Source organism: Podarcis vaucheri, assembly GCF_965113315.1.
Source record: "Podarcis vaucheri genome assembly, chromosome: 14".
NCBI lineage: Eukaryota > Metazoa > Chordata > Lepidosauria > Squamata > Lacertidae > Podarcis > Podarcis vaucheri.
In genome coordinates, this window is record NC_138752.1 from 41,798,415 (window position 1) to 41,819,558 (window position 21,144).

At 43.7% G+C, this 21,144-nt stretch overlaps 1 protein-coding gene across 2 annotated transcripts; it reads left to right on the forward strand.

The window, feature by feature from the left end:
• The first annotated feature begins 1,380 nt into the window (after positions 1-1,380).
• On the forward strand, positions 1,381-19,975 carry LOC309519270 (acyl-coenzyme A synthetase ACSM3, mitochondrial-like). Of its 2 annotated transcripts, none has more exons than XM_082200102.1 (14): positions 1,381-1,527; positions 5,846-6,064; positions 6,981-7,191; positions 7,285-7,495; positions 8,432-8,575; positions 9,326-9,482; positions 10,905-10,984; positions 11,567-11,690; positions 13,788-13,868; positions 14,019-14,120; positions 15,178-15,305; positions 16,342-16,441; positions 17,336-17,459; positions 18,933-19,975. In XM_082200102.1, the coding sequence occupies exons 2-14, from the start codon at positions 5,861-5,863 to the stop codon at positions 19,013-19,015; spliced, it is 1,749 nt and encodes a 582-aa protein (XP_082056228.1). In that variant the 5' UTR covers positions 1,381-1,527; positions 5,846-5,860; the 3' UTR covers positions 19,016-19,975. The 2 variants fall into 2 exon arrangements, with proteins under 2 accessions (XP_082056228.1, XP_082056229.1); XM_082200103.1 differs by having other exon boundaries at positions 1,382-1,527; positions 5,935-6,064.
• Positions 19,976-21,144: the final 1,169 nt, after the last annotated feature.

A 21,144-nucleotide genomic window follows, 5' to 3' on the forward strand; every position in this document is an offset into this window, starting at 1 on the left:
CCGGACTATTATTATATGAGATCTAAACAGAACCCCAAGCCAGTAATCTGGCTGTTGCATTTTGGACCAATTTAAGTTTTTGAGTTGTTTTCGGTGGCTGCCTCATGCATAGCACATTGCAACAACCCAATCTGGAACTTACCAGAGCATGTAAATAATGTCACAATAGCTTGCATTTCAGTTCACATTTTTTTGTTTTGGAAAGTGTGAATTTGGTAAATCATGTCCTCCCTAAAAGAGGGCACATGTTGTGGTGAGACCTGGAGACCAATCCCCTGGGTTGTGGGTGGGTAAGATTGATTAGCCACAACACCTGATTGGTAGGTCCCTCGATGTTGGGTTCAATTTGGCCAATGGGGTGCAGTCCAAACGGATTGAGGGACCTATTTATGCCCATGCACGTGACCCAGAGCTTCCTCTTTCAGTGCATGCATTCAGAACACCTGCCCACCTCTCCCTACTTTTAGGGCTTGTGCTTGACCTTGCTATGCCATTGTGTGTTGTCTGTTGTTGGGACAGGGGCACGGCAGGAATTTCCCCCACTTGGCTGATTGGCTGTTGCCATTTGGGTTTGGCTTGCTGCGTAGCAAATCGTCACAACTTGTAAGGTTGCAGATAGGCTCTGGTTCAGGTGATAGGGATGGGGGAACGCTCTTGCCATCCCTATGTGAAGGGTATTCCGTTAAAGGAATCCAGGAACTCAAATGGTTTGGTCAACCCCTGAGAGGGGGACATCTGGGTGGCCGACATAGTCTGTTCCCGATTTTTCACCCACCCAGGTGTTCACCCTTGGCTGACCTATGCCAAAACCCCGGGTCAGTGCTACCTGCCAGTGCAGGGAGCTAACCGAACCAGAGCCTATGCAACCACTCAGTTTCTGTAATCAATAAAGTTGTGGCCTAAATTCTGCCAAAAACCAAAGTAAAATTTGAGTCAAGTGTGAATTTATTTAGGGTGGGTCTGAACACACAATTAACTTTCAAATACAAACTGAGCTGAACCTCTTCTTCTTTACTAATGAAAATAGTACAAAATGTTGAAAAGCTCTGTGACCTCCTTCAAAAGGAACCCAAACCAGAACCCCAGAACTGATCACCACTTGATTCACCACTTGAAGAACTAGGGCAAGCCCAGGAAGATCTTGAATGAAACAGGAGAGGCCACCGTTTCTACCTTTCAGAGTTCTGCCATTTCAGGATTTGCTAAACCTCTCTACTCCATTTTCCCTTATCCAACCTGCATTCCCCAATGACTTTTGAAGGGGGAAAAAGAAGGCATATCCTACATTTCAGCATAAATTAATTTGGAGGAAAGAACGGGGGCCTTTTGGCAAATACGTAGCGATCTAGTCAAACATTAACTTTTGACTTACATCAGACTATCCAAGTGAAAGGTTCTCAAATGTCAATCAATGGATCTCTGATAAAAGTTAATGTTGTTGTACTGCTTGCTGTTTAATTCAGTTCTCAAAAACCCTGGTGAATTTCCTTTTGGAGTGCTCTCTGCTATTCCAAAGTGTGGGTTGTGGTAAGTTGTCTGCATGTTTATACAGAGATTCTAGTTTCTGAGTTGTATAAGGTCCTCTGGGTATGCGTCTAACAATGAAACTATGTTGTTAAAACAACCAGATCTTATATAAAGCATGTAGGTACCAACGCCCAACTAAGTATAGTCACAAAAGCAGTCAGTTTGAAATGAGCTGTAACTAATATACATAGATATTTTCCAGTTGTTTCAAGAAAGCATTAGCCACAGCTCAACTAAGCAGGAGTGCTTTCAGACTATTGCTCTTTTTGGGTAGGATTCAGTCACATAGCTGCAAATTCAGGATGTGTTGAATAACAGTTGCTTGGCATAACATCAGACAATATTAGCAAGTCAGGATGAGTGCTCAGTAAACAACTGCCATTGTCTACCCCGACAAATGTCTGCAATACAATCACTATGGATAAACAATGTAGAACCACCCTATATTTCAGCTAGATTATATTTATATAGAGACTCTTGTTACATGTTACATTCCCATGTTGTTTTCGAAGAATGGTGTTTAGGAAGTAGCCAGGAGCTGTGTGTTTGTACAATGTCAGGATGGTCCAGTCAGTGGTGCTCTTAAGGAGTGGTCTATACATAAGAATGTAAAATGTTGTCAGGGGGTGGATCTACACACCGTGGGAGGGGGAAATGTTATAAATAAGTCAGAAATTAAATCATTATAACAAAAAAAAAAAAGCCATGGAAAATCGCTTATAATTTTATTTGCTCTCTGGCGCCATCTGGTGTTGCATGTTTATAACACATCCGAAAAGCTGAGTCCAGGTTCTGCAGTTTGCAAGGCTGCCAATAGGAGGCCCCACCAACTGCAGCATGAGGAACAGCGGTGCGGCCCAGCAAGCTGTTTAACGGGGGGGGAGGGGCTTGAAGCACCTGCCCCACTCCATTAAACATGTCCACCGCAAGGTTTAGCAACCCACTGGGTGAAGTGCCTTCATGCACACACTCACACATCCGTTGAAATACTACCAGCTTTTGAATTTCACTGCTGGCCGTTTTCACATTTTGTGTGAGCAATAATATCATTTGTAGGTATAGCTGGATCTGCAATCCTATATTAACTTACCTGGGAGTAAGTCCTATTTAACAAAGTGTGGATTACTTCTCGGTAGACATGCCTTCTCTGAAGACGTTTTATTACCAAGATGGAGAGGTCTAACTTCTCTTAGATCAAATCAAGCCTTCCCCTGGACTCTCTCTTTTAAACTTGTATTTGTACATGCTCTTTTCTTAAAATTTCTAACCAAAGAAAAATAAACCAAAGTAAAAAATCCAATAAACTAAATTCCAATAAATTAAATTATATGAAAACAGATTTCCCGATGTAAGTTACATTTACGACATTGAATGTACTTATACTTCTTACCATAGTTTCTAGTACTTTCTTATAACATATCGTACCATTTTTTCCTTGCTTAGTAGTATTTTATTTCCCAGGATTCTCAATGGATCCATGCCTGCCCCTTCCCCAGAATTCTGCTCACAAATAAATGAAACTTTGAGGAAAGTAGATGAAATTATTACATCTCCTGAGCCTCTCAGTAGAAGCAACACAGACATGTGATTTGATGGTGATGGAGGGGGGGGGAGAGAGAGAGAAAATTGATTTTCAAAAGCCTCCAGCAAACAGTGTTGAAATCTCTTTAGTTTTCAGTAATTTGAAAACCAGGCAAGAATATTATACAGGTGCTGCTTGCCTGTCCTTAAACTCCCTCTCTGAAAAATATATAATTTCATGTAACAAGGGTTTCCCTTCAGTAATGCTTGTTCGTCAGGGACATCAGCATTAAATTAGGACTTTTCAGTGGGGCATGTGGAATTCCTCCTCATATTTATTTATTAAATATATATGCAAATTTCCTCCTGGTGCAGAACCTAAGGCAGCTTGTTGTTTAGTTGTTTAGTCGTGTCCGACTCTTCGTGACCCCATGGTCCAGAGCACGCCAGGCACTCCTGTCTTCCACTGCCTCCCGCAGTTTGGTCAAACTCATGCTGGTAGCTTCGAGAACACTGTCCAACCATCTCGTCCTTTGTCGTCCCCTTCTCCTTGTGCCCTCCATCTTTCCCAGCATCAGGGTCTTTTCCAGGGAGTCTTCTCTTCTCATGAGGTGGCCAAAGTATTGGAGCCTCAGCTTCAGGATCTGTCCTTCCAGTGAGCACTCAGGGCTGATTTCCTTAAGAATGGATAGGTTTGTTCTTCTTGCAGTCCAAGGGACTCTCAAGAGTCTCCTCCAGCACCATAATTCAAAAGCATAAATTCTTCGGCGATCAGCCTTCTTTATGATCCAGCTCTCACTTCCATACATCACTACAGGGAAAACCATAGCTTTAACTATACGGACCTTTGTTGGCAAGGTGATGTCTCTGCTTACAGCATCAATTAAAACAGATGAAGGTTCAAAGTATAAATATTAAAACCAATTAAATAGGTAAACTTTGTTTTAAAAAGCAGTGAAAACACTGAAAACCATTCAAATTCTCACACATACGCAAAAGAAACATCACCCATCTCAGAAGACCCCGCCAGTTTATGGTCAAAGGCTAGTTGGAACAATGAAATCTTTGGCTGGCAGCAAAAGGAAAGCCCAGAGGAGGCCAGCCTAGTCTCATGGAAGAGAGCCCCACAATCTGGGAGCAACCACCGAGAAGGCCCTCTTACCTTCTCACCCAGTGTGCCTACAAAAGTGGCAGAACCGAGAGGAAGGCCTAGAGAAAGCATTCTTTTTTAAAGGGACCAAATGTGTATTAAATGTGTCCTTTAGAGAAAAGTGTGCCCAAATATACATATAAATGCGGAACTGTTGAGGGAGTCGGGTATGTTGACCTGGAGAAGAGGAGACTTAAAAAATAAATAAATAAATAAATAAATAAATAAATAAATAAATAAATAAATAAATATTATTAATACCCCACCCTTCCTGGTTCAGAAAACCGGGCTCTGAGCGGATAACAACAAATTTAAAACACTTAATTGATGCAACCCAAAACAGCATAAAATACAGTATAAAACGTGAATAACAATAAATTCAGAATTCAAAAATCAATTTAAGGGGGAAATCCATCCAATAAACATTAGATGATCACCAGGACTAGCTGGCTAAATTAGTCCTATTTGGGCCAGCGAGGAGACCAGGGGAGAATTAGCTGTGGGATCCCAGATGTTATGTACTGAGGTTCTCACCCTAGGCCAGCAGGGGGATACTGTAGATAATTTTCACTCAGGTCTATATGCAAATAAGGAATTGAAAGTGACATTCAGTGATTGGATAGTTACAGAAAGTTGTTACTATTGCCTCGTAGTTGAGCTCTATATAAGCAGGTTGGCTGAACCCTTCAGCTCAGTTCTGTTCTGGCCTGTGAATAAACAAGAGCTGTTTGAAGAGTCGCTGTGTCGTCTGATATGTTCACCCACAACTTAACACCAGAGTGGGTAATCTTCATAAAAAGGGAAGGGGGAGGGAAGGAAGGGGAATAAAAGATCAGGCTAAGTTCAAATTGAAAGAGGTGAAAGGATGGCCATCTTAAAATATCTGAGGGGCTGTCACAAAGAAAATGGAGCAAGCTGGTTTTCTGCTGCTCCTGAGGGTAGGCCCTCAACCAATGGACCCAAATTACAAGAAAGGAGGTTCCAGCTAAACATCAGGAAGAACTTTACGGTGGTAAGAGCTGTTCAACCCTGGAGTAAGTTGCTTTGAAAGGTGGTGGGATCTCCTTCATTTAATTTTTAAAAAAACAAACAGAGATTGGATGGCCATCTGTCAGGAGTCCTTTAGCTGTGATTCCTTCACTGCAGGGGCTCTGACTAGATTAGGGTCACTTCCAACTTTACAATTCTCAGATTCCAGGATTCTTTGAGGCTGGAACCCGGCCCAGCAGCAAATTGGCAATGGGAACATGACGCACAGTTCAGCTCCCATTTTCAACACTGAAAGAGCTATATAGAGCAGGCTTCGTCAACCTCAGCCCTCCAGATGTTTTTGGCCTACAACTCCCATGATCCCTAGCTAGCAGGACCGGTGGTCAGGGATGCTGGGAATTGTAGTCTCAAAACATCTGAAGGGCCGAGGTTGAGGAAGCCTGATACAGAGTAACTCTGAATTCCCACCCCTAAGACACATTCTGGCTACGGAGTGAAGTTGCATTTCCATTGGAGTTCCACTTTGCAGTTTTGTCACTGGAATTTATTCGGTTCATACATATATTTCTGTCATTGTTGTTTTGTTTTTGTTCTTGAGCAGAATCTTGAATTATCATGTTTAATTCTTTTTTCTTTTTCTTTTGGTTTTCCATAAAGGTAAGAATAGTTTTCATGGCAGGGGCAAGGAAGCTACTCTCCAGAATTCCAGTTTTAAAGTCTTTTAGTGCTTTCAAATTGCCTTGTAGAATCATGAGTCAACCTTGCAGTGGATCTCCATTTCTGGATTTCTCAGACACTGAAGCCCTCTACAAAAATGTGCCAGAGCATTTTAATTTTGCACATGATGTCCTGGATCAATGGAGCCAAAAGGAAAAGGTAAGGGACTATCTGTCATGATTTCCTAGTATTATCAGTCAGTCATGCTGATCTTTATTGTTTATAGCAAACGGTCACTGAATATATATCTAAAAAAAAAACTTTATGTCAACAAAACATAAATTAGCATTAATTTTTAGCAAATCATCAAAACCTAAAGTTGCAAAGTTCCCCATTTCATTTACATTAATAAGTGAAGTCCCTTTGGTAGTCAAAACTGTTTTGAGTCAATGAAAAAGAGTAGCCTGAAAACTTCCTCACTGCTAGCTAGAGTTAAGAAAAGTTGTCCTGTTTGGCTTTTCTCGGTTTCTCATTTTTCCCGTCTTAAATTCAGTTCTCAACATTTCCCCCTCAGCTTACAAATCCATTCTGCCTCCTGCCTAGAAATGTCTGCATGGAATTCATCAGCATTTTAGTGTGAAAGTTCTTGTCTAACCCTTACATCCTCTGGTTTTTTCGTTTTCCCTTATTTAACATGCCAAGTGATGTTCAAAATTCTGAATGTTTTTGTATGTTTTCTTTTCCTTTGTATAAATGGCATTAAGACTGTTACTTGTGGTCTGCTTAATTCATTTCTGTTGTCCTGAGGACTTGAATTTACAGAGTATCAGATACGTTGCAAATTTTGTCTGTAGATAGTCTAGCTGTTTATGGGGATGTGACATCTATAGTTTGATTAATTTTATGCCTACTTGCTCAAAAACAAGTAGGCATAAAATTAATCAAACCATAGATAAAATATGAAACAGGATGTAAGGGATAGTTTGATTTTATTGGTGTCTTCTTTGGAATAGTTTATAGGGTTTTCTGTAAACCGCTGAGAAACCTTTTGCTGATTATTTGGTATATAAATCTTGTTAGAGAGATAGCAAAGTAAAATAGCTTCCATTTTTTTCCCATCCTTTGTGCCTGATAGGATAGAAAGAGACCTTCCAATCCCGCTCTTTGGTGGGTAAGTGGGAAAGGCGAGGAGGTGCGGTGGAGCTTTGAGGAGCTGGCATTCTTAACCAGGAAATCAGCCAACGTCCTCTCCAAAGCCTGCAATCTGCAGAAGGGAGATCGAATCATCATCCTCCTCCCCAGGGTGCCTGAGTGGTGGCTGATCACTGTGGGCTGCATCAGAGCAGGTCAGTCAGGTCCTCTTTGTGCTAGGAACTGACAGAAAGATCCATTTTTGCTGTGTCTCCTTTCTTTTTAATCACGCATTGTTTTGCTCCTAGGTGTCACCTTCATCCCAGCCACAACCCTATTGACTGCTCAAGACATCTTGTACCGGCTTCAAAAGTCTCGGGCCAAATGTATAGTTACAAACGACGCCTTGGCTCCATTGATCGACTCTCTTGCATCTGATTGCCAGTTCCTGAAAACTCGGATGTTGGTCTCCAAAGGCACCAGCAGAGAAGGATGGCTGAACTTCCATGACCTGCTGAAGTGAGAATCTCTGCTGCCTTGTTAAGCAAGTCAGGGATAAGTCAAAGAGTGAGATACAGAAAAACCTGGTGTCTGCAGTATTCATCACCTACATTAGGAAGATAGCCAATTACTTGCGAACATTTTTATAGCGGACAAAAGTGTATACAAAAACATGTATTTTGGGAGGAATGTCAACTAAAATGTTGCAGAATTTTCATGGGATTGTGGGTTTTTTTTAAGTACAGGGGAACCTCGGGTTACGTACCGTCCTCCTTATGAACGCTTCGGGTAACGAGCTCCGCTAACCCGGAAGTAGATGCTCCTGGTTGCGAACTTTGCCCTGGGATATGAGCGGAGGTCACGTGGCGGCAGCGGGAGGCCCCATTAGCGAAAGTGCACCTCATGTTAAGAACGGTTTCATGTTAAGAATGGACCTCTGGCACGAATTAAGTTTGTAACCGGAGGTTACCTCAGGATGCGAACGGGATCCGTTCCGGAGCCCCGTTCGCATCCCGAATGGAACGCAAGACGCGACGGCACGTCTGCGCATGCACAGGTCATGTTTCGCCACTACCATGCATGTGCATGACATCATTTTGAGCGTCTGTGCATGCGTGAGCAGCGAAACCCGGAAGTAACACGCTCCGTTACTTCCGGGTTGCCGCGGAGCGCAACTCGAACATGTTCAACCCGAAGTGCATTCAGCTCGAGGTATGACTGTGACTGTATATGAATCACAAGCTGATTCAAAAATGTGAGGAACTTGAGTTAATTTGAATGGAGTATCTTGGATGAGGTCTTCCCACTGCAACATTTTATTGCAGTTCGCACTTATTCGTTTTCTATTGGAATCCTAATTTCCCAGAACACCTTAAATTTACAAGATCACAGACCATTGATTTTGATTGCATCTACTCCATTCTTACTACTTGCCTACTTTTCTGTTTTTTAAAGTGCTGCAGACGGTGATCATCAGCCTGTCAAAACAAGGAGTCATGATCCAATGACCATCTACTTTACCAGTGGAACCACGGGTTATCCCAAAATGGTGGAACACTCCTGCAGCAGTCTGGGGATTGGGCTGACAGTTGTTGGAAGGTATCTATCTCTTTCTAAATCTTCAGGGGCAACAAACACAACAGAAAGTCCTGTGGCAGTTTAAAGAATGACTATTTAAGTGTGGTAGGGACGTGGGTGGCACTGTGGGTTAAACCACAGAGCCTAGGACTTGCCAATCAGGAGGTCGGCAGTTCAAATCCCCGCGGCAGAGTGAGCTCCCGTTGCTCGGTCCCTGCTCCTGCCAACCTAGCAGTTTGAAAGCACGTCAAAGTGCAAGTAGATAAATAGGTACCACTCCGGCGGGAAGGTAAACGGTGTTTCTGTGTGCTGCTCTGGTTCGCCAGAAGCAGCTAAGTCATGCTGGCCACATGACCCGGAAGCTGTTCGCCGGCTTCCTTGGCCAATAAAGCGAGATGAGCACCGCAACTCCAGAGTCGGTCACGACTGGACCTAATGGTCAAGGGTCCCTTTACCTTTATTTAATTGTGGCAAGAACTTTGATAGGCATGATGAAGTGGCCGTAATCTTTGTTTTAAGCTTAAGGCACAATAAAACTCCAGTTCTTAGTCATCCAAAGGAGAGCCCCAGCACAACTTTTTAAAGTAAGTGCACATTACCACAGCTTCGAACCATTTCCATCTCTCCACCTCCCCCATTCTTGCACCTGCTGTCCTTTAAGTCTTAAAATCAAAATATCTGATCTTGTCACCCTGTCTAGTTTGTTCCTCAAACATACGTAAGTCTAATAAATGTAACCGAGCAGTCGTCGTGTTTGCCTCCTTATTACAGGTACTGGATGGACCTGAATCCTTCCGATGTGATCTGGGGTTTCTCCGACACAGGCTGGATCAAATTCGTCTTCAGCAATTTGTACCCTTCGTGGATCCAAGGGGCGTGTATCTTTCAGCACGGCATGGTCCAGTTCGAGCCAACGACTGTTCTCAATGTAAGGCTAACATTGCCTTAAGGCAGGAAGCATTGGGGCAGAAGACTAAGGTGTCTGGGGGAGTTGCTCCTTGAGTTTTCTCCTTGAGCTCCAAACCCGGAAGAGTGGTTGAGAATTTGCTTTGGATTTGGATTTGATATCCCGCTTTATCACTACCCGAAGGAGTCTCAAAGCGGCTAACATTCTCCTTTCCCTCCCTCCCGCACAACAAACACTCTGTGAGGTGAGTGAGGCTGAGAGACTTCAGAGAAGTGTGACTATCCCAAGGTCACCCAGCAGCTGCATGTGGAGGAGCGGGGAAGCAAACCCGGTTCCCCAGATTACGAGTCCACCGCTCTTAACCACTGCACCACGCTGGCTCTAGACAGCATTCAGAAGGTTCTAGGTTCAATGACATCTCTAGGTAGGGCTGTGAAAGATTCCCTGTCTGGGACCCTGTAGAGTCGCTTTCAATCAGCGTAGACAAAGCTAAGCTAGATGGACCAGTCTGATTCAGGATAAGGCAGGTTCCTATACGTACTCCATAATAGCCTTGCCTGCCTTGCAAGAGCTATCTGGGGTCTCCAACAGAGGTCTTTCCCCAATACCTCCCATCTCATCCTAGGGGTGGAGAACATTTGTCAGCATCAAGGCCCACGTAACCTTCTGGGCAGTATCCCAAGGTCCACTTGCCAGTGGTGGGTGGGGCCAAAGGGGAAAGTGGGCAGAGTAATAAATGTAAATTGAACCTTTGGAAGTTCGAGAGCCAATGTGGTGTAGTGGTTAAGAGCGGTAGACTCGTAATCTGGTGAACCGGGTTCGTGTCTCCGCTCCTCCACATGCAGCTGCTGGGTGACCTTGGGCTAGTCACATTTCTCTGAAGTCTCTCAGCCCCACTCACCTCACAGAGTGTTTGTTGTGGGGGAGGAAGGGAAAGGAGATTGTTAGCCACTTTGAGACTCCTTCGGGAAGTGATAAAGCGGGATATCAAATCCAAACTCTTCTTCTTCTTCTTCTTTGAGATTAAGGGAACATCCCCACCAAGCAAAACATCCAAGAAGGGTTCATAGCAGGGACAGGGAGGGCTGTGGCCTGGAAAGAGTTGAGAGGTAGCTGGGGAGCATTCCAAGGGCTGGATAGAAAGGTCTGAAGGGCCATATTCTGCCCCAGTCTAAGGTTCCCCAGAGAGGCTAAGAATTTAACTGGGAATCTTCTGCATTCAAAGCTCTTCCCGCTGAGCAATGTTCCCTCTCCAGACCACAATTCACTCTTCTTGAGGGAGGCAGGAAATCTGTTTCCTCCATTTCTTGGTAGAAGTAAAAACAACAATTCAGCCTTGCAGGAAAATGTTTCCGACAAAAAGTTAAAAATCAGAAATCAACCCTGGTGAGACTTCTGGAATCACATGGTGCAATAGGAATGTGTTTGTGTTTTCCCCTCTAGACCCTCACCAAGTATCCAGTGACAACTTTCTGTGGCCCCCCAACTGTTTATCGTATGCTTCTGCAGCACAACGTTGGAAGGTATGGCAAACTCTGCATGGTAGCATCTGTGCATTTTAAAACTCAACACTAACTTCCTACTTTTTTTAAAAGTGCACTTCCGAGTCCCTCTGCCTGGGTTTACAGAATCATAAATTCAAAGAACTGCAGAGTTGGAAAGGACACAGAGGGTCGCATCTAGTCCAACCCCCTGCCTGTTTTTTCTTGCTTTTGTTTTAGCTTGTTTCCTATTAAATCCATCTCATTATTTATATTTCTTGCTTCCTTTGGAAATATTTCATAGAATCTTAGAATTGTAGTCGAGGGATGTCCCAAGGCTCACCTAGTCCAATCCTCTGCTATTTAATTTTCCATTGCTTTATTTCTTGCATTTACAATAGTTCCATTTTCTACTTCTTGCTTGCACTTGATAACATTTTTTTTTTTTAATTTCTGAACTCAATCCCACCCTAACCTGAGCATTGGCCAAGCTGTCCGGGACTGATGGGCATTCGAGTCCAACATTACACCAGCACTAGGTGTGCTAACTGGGATGCTATTGTACGCCTTGCTACAGAGGCAATAATCACTGTTGACTCCAAGCTTCTTCATACCCTCATGCAGATACAAGTTCAAGAGCCTGAGACGGTGTCTGAGCGGTGGGGAAGGCAACAGCCCTGAAGTGATGGAGCAGTGGAAAGCGCAGACAGGAGTGGGAATCCGTGAAGGCTATGGGCAGACGGAGACGGTATGTTGGCATTTGGCCATGTATCTATAGACAACAACAATAAACCTATGGTTACGTGAAACATACTCAATAAACACACAAGATGTAACTGGCTGTAAAGGTAAAGGGACCCCTGACCATTAGGTCCAGTCGTGACCGACTCTGGGGTTGGGGCACTCATCTCACTTTATTGGCCGAGGGAGCCAGCGTCATGTGGCCAGCATGACTAAGCCGCTTCTGGTGAACCAGAACAGCGCACGGAAACGCCGTTTACCTTCCCGCCGGAGCGGTACCTATTTATCTACTTGCACTTTGATGTGCTTTCGAACTGCTAGGTTGGCAGGAGCAGGGACCGAGCAATGGGAACTCACCCCATCACGGGGATTCAAACTGTCGACCTTCTGATCGGCAAGTCCTAGGCTCTGTGGTTTAACCCACAGCGCCACCCGCATCCCTGTAACCGGCTGTACTTTTGAATAAATAAGGTATACTATTCATTGTATCAAATTGTAGATTTCAACGGAAGTTCAACGGAAAAAGCAGAAGACCATTCAGTTCATTCTCTAGTCAGTTCATGCAAGGATTTCCAGAATATTAGCCTTGTTTCGCAACCACTACTATGCTATAAGATCCACTATCCTGCAATATTACATATGAGCCTGCTCTACTGATGAAGCCAAGGATGGCGAAACAAGGCTTATATTCCAGAAATCCTTGTCTTAGACTCTGTGAAAGGATTCTGCGGAACTGTAACAACCCTTCATGTGGATATTGGACTCTTTGAACAGACAGGTAGAATAGATAATTTTACATGTATGGACCTTATGCATGAACTGACTAGAGAATGACTAGGGAATGAACTGATCCACAGTTGAACTTTATGAGACTTCCGTTGAAACCTACAACTTGATACAATGAATAGTATACCTTATTTATCAGGTATCTATAGAATCACAGAATCACAGAATTGTAGAGTTGGAAGGGAGCCCAATGGTCATCTAGTCCAACCCCACTGCAATGCAGGAAACCTGCCTACTGCCGTCCCCGTGTGGGCTCGAACCACCAACCTTCTGGGTAACAGCCAAGCACAGCTGGCCCATTGTGCCAGCAGAAGCTTATCAAATCCAAATGCATGCATTCCCCAAAACACCCCACCTGGGAGAATGCACCTCCATCCATATTGGAGAGAATGGAATGGAGTGCCCTAGAAAAGGGCATTGCTGGCTGGTTGGAACCCTGTATAGGAAAAGTATACCTGAAGGAATGCCTCCACCCCCATTGTTCAGCCCCGTCACTGGGATCCACCTCCGAGGGCCTTCTGACAGTCCTCTCACTGTAAGTGGTAAAGTTACAGGGAACCAAGCAGAGGGGCTTCTTGGTAGTGGCACTGAGCCTGTGTAATGGCTCCCCATCAGATGTCAAGGAGACATCAGATGTCAAGGAAACATCTAAAACACAACTTCTAGAAGACGTCTGAAGGCAGCCCTGTGCAGTGGTACCTCGGGTTAAGTACTTAATTCGTTCCGGAGGTCTGTTCTTAACCTGAAACTGTTCTTAACCTGAAGCACCACTTTAGCTAATGGGGCCTCCTGCTGCCGCTGCGCCGCCGGAGCACGATTTCTGTTCTCATCCTGAAGCAAAGTTCATAACCTGAAGCACTATTTCTGGGTTAGCGGGGTGTGTAACCTGAAGCGTATGTAACCTGAAGCATATGTAACCCTCTCAAATGATGGGGCAGCCTCCAAGAAATATAACAGAGGTAGGGAACCTTTGGCCTTCCAGATGTTCCTGACTGAAGGTACCACTGTATCAGGAAGTTTTTTTAAATATTTGGCATTTTATTATGTTTTAATGTGTACTGGGAGCTGCCCAGAGTGGCTAGGGAAACCCAGCCAGATGGGCGGGGTATAAATAATAAAATTGTTGTTGTTGTTCCATGCCGCAACTTCTCCTGCAGACTCCAGCTTGTACAGTCCCTCACTCAGCTATGGCCCTTCCCCAAATCTGTAAATGGAAGATAGATAAAGTCAGCTGAAAATTCTCTAATCTGTTAAAAACCATAGTTTCAAAGAGTGTGAGAGAGAAACCTAATTGAACATTTACCATTTCTATACACAGACTATGTTGTGTTCGACTAGGAGAGATATGAAAGTCAAGCCTGGCTTTGCTGGAACGCCAGCTCCTCCCTTTGATGTCCAGGTAGGAATATTTATAATGCAGGGAAGCCATAACAGTCACCATAATAACCTATGTTGCCTGAGTAAACACCGTGATGTGCCCCTATTGCTCAACTAAAGAGACAAAACAGAAAAGCTCACATAACTGATGCTTGGGGTTCCATCTTTCTAGATAATAGATGAACATTGCAATTGCCTACCTCCTGGGGAAGAAGGAGACATTGCTGTTAAAATCAAGCCCAAAAGGCCCTTGGGTCTCTTCACCTGTTATGTGGTAAGAAACGAACCCTCTCAAATGATGGGGCAGCCTCCAAGGAATATAAGAGAGGTGGGGGACCTTCCAGATGCTCCTTACTGGACCTCCCATCATCCCTCTCCATTGACCATGATTGCAAGGACTGTTGGGTGTTGTAGTAGAGCAACATTTAGAGGACCACCCCTAGAATAAAAAGATATTGGGTGCTTTTTTCAGCAGATGTTAATAAGGCTGGGTGGGGGGGCTTACAAACCCGTAAAATGCAAAGCAAGCTGGCAATCGGTTTAAATCATTTGCGGAGAACCTTTGGCCCTCCAGATGTTGCAGAACTACAAATCCCATCTACCCCAGAAAGCACAGCGAGCAAGCTGGGGATGATGGGGGTTGTAGTTCAGGGCCAAAGGTTCCCTACATCTGGTTTAAACCAAATAAGTAAGGGAAAATATGATGGAGCAAAAATTGCTAGGAGAGTTCATACATCAAAAATTGGGGGGGGGGGTTACCCCACCTTGCTGAAAAAACAGGTCAGGAATCATAGCAGTGGATCATGCCATTTAACAACAGAATGCCTGGGTAAGCAGAAATGTCTTAGCCTAGTATCTAAAAGCTGACAATGATGGTGCCAGGCATGTTTCCCTGAGGAGAGCATTCCAGAAACAAGGGGCCACCACTGAAAAAGCCCATTCTTGTATTGCCATTGTCTGCACCTTCCTTGGAGAAGGCACTCGGGGAAGGGCCCCTGCTAATGACAGCAGAATCCATGTAGTTTGATAGAGAAAGATATTAGCCATCATGGCTATATGCAATCTCCAGGACCAGAAGTGCCATGAGTTGTATTCCATGCTAGTTCTTTGCAGTTAACCAAGTGTGAAAACTCAAGCGTCTCTGTGTTAACCAAATGCAAAAGCCAACTTTTACCCAGGAAAGCACTCAGTTTGAGATCTTAGAACATTCTGCCTGTGTTGCTAGATCTGTGATGGGCCCTTCACAAATGCAGGATACCATCTGATGTTGCAAGAATCAAGAGATGAATGTGCCTTTGTAGCTTTGTTGATCTCCACTGCATTGTTCTTAGGATGACCCTGAGAAAACAGCCGCAACAGAGCGTGGGGACTTTTACATCACCGGGGACAGAGGGTTCATGGATGAAGAGGGATATGTCCAGTTTGTGGCAAGAGCCGATGATGTTATCTTGTCCTCTGGGTATGCTTATTTTGTAAAACACTTGGCACTGCTGTTTTGTGTTTTTTTTTTGTTTTTTTACCGTGCCACAAGTATCTGCAATGCAAAAGTTGCAACACCATTAAAAGACTAGAAATCAAGCCAGCACTGTCCCTGGTAAAGTAACATCCATACATTTAAAGCTCATTCATTTCCCCAGAGAACCCTGGGAACTGCAGCTTGTTAAGGGTGCTGGGAACTGTAGCTCTGTGAAAATTAAACTGCAGTTGCCAGGGTTCTTTGGGGAAAGCTGTGGGTGGTATTTAACTAAGTTTTACGCAGAGTAAGCTCACCCAAATTAACAAGCATGACTAAGTTAGGCCCATTCATGTCCATACCGTATGTGTGCTCTAAGTAAAATTTAGCTGAATGATACTCTATGAGCTTTAAATTCAAAGTACAGTCATACCTCGGGTTAAATATGCTTCAGGATGAATATTTTTAGCTTGCGTTCCGCGGTGACCCAGAAGTAACGGAGCACATTACTTCCAGGTTTCGCTGCTCGCGCATGCGCTCAAAATGTCATCACACGGAAGCAGCGAATCGCGACCCACACATGCGCAGACACGGGTTGCATTCACTTCAGGATGCAAACGGGGCTCCGGAACGGATCCTGTTCACATCCAGAGGTACCACTGTAACGCTAAGGAGATGCTTCTATAACCACAAGTGTTTCTGTTTGTCTCACAAAGACAGGTCCCGGTCTCCCCAGCACACTTGGGGGTCTAGGGAGTGGAGGGGGAGGAGCCCTATTCCACTAGCAGAAACCTTTGTGCTGGCTTACACTCATGGGACCGTGCAGATGAATCCTTGCCCCTGGGGTGATGGGAGTTATAGTTGAACAATATATTGAGGGTCAAAGTCCTCCCCACGCCTGAATCAGGGTGAGATCCAATCTTAGCCCTATTCAGAGTGGACCCATTGAAATTAACAGACCTAAGTTAACCATGTTAGCACACACAAAGCTCTGCTCCAGGCTGATAGCTTGCCAAGATCTAACTTCTCCTTCAAATCTGAGGTATCGCATTGGGCCATCGGAAGTAGAAAATGCATTGATGGAGCACCCGGCAGTGGCAGAAGCAGCTGTCGTCAGCAGCCCAGATCCTGTCCGAGGAGAGGTACGGTGCTCTCTCTTCTTCTACTACTACTTCTTCTTCTTCTCCTTCTCCTCCTCCTCCTTCTCCTTCTTCAATATTTTTGTCTTGAAAGATTTTCACTAAATAACAAAAATACACCCAGTGTCTCTATTTTCAAATCGTTGAGTCCTTCATATAGGTCAGTTACAATCAGTATGAGACATTTTTGTTATAGGCAATGTGGGGTTGTAGGCAACATGCAACTCCATCTGAAGTATAAGCCTGGAAATTGGAAGTTAAAGCTTCTATGTTCCTGCTCAGTCTCTGGTCCAGGAGCTAAGTGTGGATGGGCAGCTTCTAGGCCTCTGCGCTTCCTTCTGAGGGTTGTTCTTCTTTGGACTGGTCAGCCCTTCAAATACCTGCAGGGCCAATGGTACCCCACACCTGAAAAAGATGGCACCTTCACAATAGAGGGCTATCCCAGGACATCCTAGGAGGAATGAGTCTCATCTTGCTTCCTCCCTGTTTCGTTTTCTATGTACAGCAGGGGGCGACTGTGTGTCCAAGAGAGCATTCAGTGATGTCTGAGCCCCCACCATTAGCCTCAGGTGGGACAGCCCAGACCTACATTCCCCATCTCTGCAAGAGCTAGGTTTTTGTCAGAGAGGGAGGCAAGTACAGTTGATAGTATCATAGGAAGTTTCCTTATTCTGAGCCAGGCCATTGGTTCATCTAGCCTAGTATTGTCCTCACAGACTGGCAGTGGCTCTCCAAGTTTGCAGGCTGGGTTCTATCACAGCCCGACCTGGAGAAGCTGGGACCTTCTGCAGGCAAAGCTCTAACCACTGAGCTGCAGCCCTTTGCCTCATTTCCTCCCCTTTCACACACACAAGCATGGCTATCAATTAACCTTGCCTCCATTCGCCTTCATTGTAGGTTGTGAAAGCTTTCGTCGTCCTGTCGCCAGTTTATCAGTCACACGACAAAGAACAATTAATTCTTGAACTGCAAACACATGCCAAGAAAGTGACAGCTCCTTACAAGTTCCCCCGAAAGGCAAGTACAGTGTTCAGAATTACTCGGCGTCAATCTCTGGATCTTGGGTGGAGCGAGAGACAATGTTCTTAAGAATGAATTATGAATGATCCTAGCCTAGCAATGCTTCCAGACTCTGGTTTCAGACAAGAGTCACATTTAAAAGCAAACTTACCTCATTTGTGCTGGCCTTTGAAATTTGTGCTGCTCTGAATTTTACGATGCAGTTGTCCAATGGAGTTGTGCATTCAAAATGCATATACTGGAGTAAATTTGCATAGAAGCGCAAAAATGCATTATATTACGGGGAGCTGATCTGCCAAAAAAAAAAAGTTTATATTTGAAGAAATTTGCACACAAATGGTCGCGAATTTTCATGTGCACGTTTAGAAATGTTAATTCGCAAACTGATGTTGAAATGTGAAGAGCTGAATTTAAGATTGGAAAAACGAAAAACAGAGATAAATCAAAATTGACATATTCACCTGTCCTCTGGTTGCTGGAGATTGAACCTGAGACCTTTTGCATGGAGAAAAAAAAGACGTGTTCTGCCACTAAGCTACAATCCCTCTCCAGTGGCTCCTATTTAAATGTGTATTAGCTCTCTGAATATATATTACTGTTATAATGCACCCTTCACCAGTGGGTCTCAAGCTGGGTTAAAAGGTAAAGGGACCCCTGACCATTAGGTCCAATCGTGGCCGACTCTGGGGTTGCGACACTCATCCCGCTTTATTGACTGAGGGAGCCACTATCCAGCTTCCGGGTCATGTGGCCAGCATGACTAAGCCGCTTCTGGAAAACCGGAACAGCACACGGAAACGCTGTTTACCTTCCCGCCAGAGCGGTACCTATTTATCTACTTGCACTTTGTGCTTTCGAACTGCTAGGTTGGCAGGAGCAGGGACCGAGCAACAAGAGCTCACCCCGTCACAGGGATTCGAACTGCCGACCTTCTGATCGGCAAGTCCTAGGCTCTGTGGTTTAACCCACATTGCCACCAGCGTTTTTTAAAGGGAAATTCCCTTATTCCAAATAGGATTGCTCACAAGAAAAGGGAAAAGTTGACAGCTATGTTTTAAGCTCCAAGTTTGATACATTTAAACTGCCGGAGACCACTGCAGCATTAGGAGAAGTGTGAAGTCAGTACATTTGTCCAAGACATGCAATGGATCATTTCACAAAGGAATTTGCAATGCCTGAATTCCTCAACCGTTCAGATGCAGAAATTCAGCTGCTGTAGCATTTTTGCTGCATGGAGCTGAAAGGAGGGTCAAAAACTCCCATGGCTAAGCCTCTGGCTCCCTTACCCCAGATTCAAGGCCCAGGAGTCTTTCCAGGAGAGGTGGGGACAGCTGGTCATCCTGTGTTTTGTTAAGACTTGGATTAAGATTTCCCTGTTCCACAAAAGTTGGTTTTTCACAATGACTAAATGTAACTCCAAAAAAAGTTGATGTGTTCAGTTTATCCCTCTCTTTTAATCCTTCAAAACAGGTAGAGTTTGTTCAAGACCTACCCAAGACAATTTCTGGGAAAATCCAGAGGAAGGAGCTGAGGCTGAAAGAGTGGGGGAAAGCCTAAAGAGACTCTGAAGCTATCAAAAAAGGACTGATTGTCACAAAAATATCACAGATGGATAGGTGATGATGCTCCATTTGCCTTGGTGGCTCTTGGGTTGCCATCACTGTACAAAATTCTAGTGTCTCTCATGGCTATAAAATAGGAATTTATAGCCTATGGGATATTAATTGGCCTGTTGGTGTCCTTCATGGTCACTTAAATTTCTTTGCTGTATTATAAATTAATGGTTAATTATTGAAATGTTAGTGCTGTAAATGGTATTATGATTTTAATTATGTATTGTGGTTATTGCGTTGCTGCTTTTGGGGTGTTACTCTTTTGTAAACTGCTTTGGATACAAGTTTGCAGAAAATGCAGTATAGAAATAACGTCATGATTATATTATATCGTTATTATTTTATCATTATGAGCTGAAGAATTTCTCCTCTCCTGTCAGTATATATCAGTATTGTATTGACATATCTTAGGGAAGTAGCAATCTGAATGCCAATCTGAATAAATATGGAAAGTTGGTTTACATAAAATAGTGTCTAATGAATAAAATGCCTTAGTAGCTTACACTGCCGTTGCAGAAAAATAAAAGAGCAATCTCATGAATTGTTTCAACTTACACAATACATTCAAACCTGCATTGCAAGGACCATAAGCATAAATTACAGGTGATGAACCTTGGGCCTTTCAGATGCTACTGGACCATAGCTGTCAATGTTTTCCTTTTTTAAAGGGAAATTCCCTTATTCCGAATAGGATTCCACACAAGAAAAGGGAAAAGTTGACAGCTATGTACTGGACTCCAATCTCATCAGCCCCACCCTTGAGTTCCTTTACCAATAATTCAGGAATTTTCACCACTGTAACTAAGCCAAATTTTACTGTCTGTGTTTTCTGACTGGTGTATGGAAAAGCACATGAACCTGACCTTTAAAGAGTTTGTAAGTAAACTAATTTTAACTTGTTAAATGTGTGATTGTTTTCTATGCTAGGGGAAGAGGGGAACTTTGGATGAAATGTAGAAGGGCGTATTTTAAAGGTCTAACAGTCTATATTTCCACACTTTGCTTTGCTGCATATTATGTGATTTTAAATCTCTGCTGGAGTTCTCTAACCAAAGAGTACTTGCCCAAAGCCTGGATCTTGGCATCCAGGAATTATCTTTTTATACCATTTTCCCCCACCCCTTGCCACAACACTTTTTGGTCTAACTGGAATCATTTCTCATCATAAGATTGTTTTGAAGTTAAGCTCTTGTGCTCCTGAGCTCCAAGACTCTAAGATCTGCAACTGGATGACCAGGTAGTTGAGTCAACCCAGTTGGATACTTCACCCACATATCTGAGGAAGTAGATGCTGGTTTATGAAGGCTTATGTCTTATTTTCTTTTTTTAATAAACACAGTCTTTAATGTGCCACAGACCCTTTTGTTCCCCTGACCCTGATACCACAGACTAACACAGCTACCTCTCTTCTGTTTATTTATTTTTAACATGCAATTTAGACAAACAGAAACAGACAAAATTGCTTTAAAGAGTGGGTGAGAGAGGTGGTTTTGTCAGCAAATGCAAGCTTATTCAGCTGGCTATCTTGAGCCAAGATAAGATAGCCTTAAGCCTGGTCTTAAACTGGAAGGTTGTCTTTTAACAATAATGGATATTCTAGGGTCTGGAGTGGTTGCAACACTCCTGCAGAACACTCCTGATGTTTTCCTTTGAATTGTGTTCAGTCCACCATTCTCACCAATTCACCATGGATAGATTGGTATTAGGTAGTGGAAAGCCCATTTTGATGTTTCCACTGGTGAAAGTACAATTACAGCATCCTGCGATGGGGATCTGAATGCAGGCCAGATGGAATCTCCACTACTTCTTCCTCTCTCTCTCTTTTTTGAAAACATTGGGTTTTTTAAATCATTTCCTTCAATGTAACAAGGAACAATAAAAAGGAACAAATAAATCAGCAATAAATAATACAGTGGTACCTCGGTTTATGAACTTAATCTGTTCCGGAAGTCCTTTCTTAAACCGAAACCGTTCTTAAACCGAGGCGCGCCTTCCCTAATGAGGCCTCCCGCTGCCAGTGCCCTTCCACTGTTCAGATTCCGTTCTTAGACCAAGGTAAAGTTCTCAAACCAG

Bases quoted from the DNA above. Each gene is read 5' to 3' on its own strand.
- LOC309519270 (XM_082200102.1), top strand. From the start codon at position 5,861: ATGGCAGGGGCAAGGAAGCTACTCTCCAGAATTCCAGTTTTAAAGTCT. The intron at 13,869-14,018 runs GTAGGAATATTT...CCATCTTTCTAG, and splicing joins CTCCTCCCTTTGATGTCCAG to ATAATAGATGAACATTGCAA. The intron at 15,306-16,341 runs GTATGCTTATTT...TTCAAATCTGAG, and splicing joins GATGTTATCTTGTCCTCTGG to GTATCGCATTGGGCCATCGG.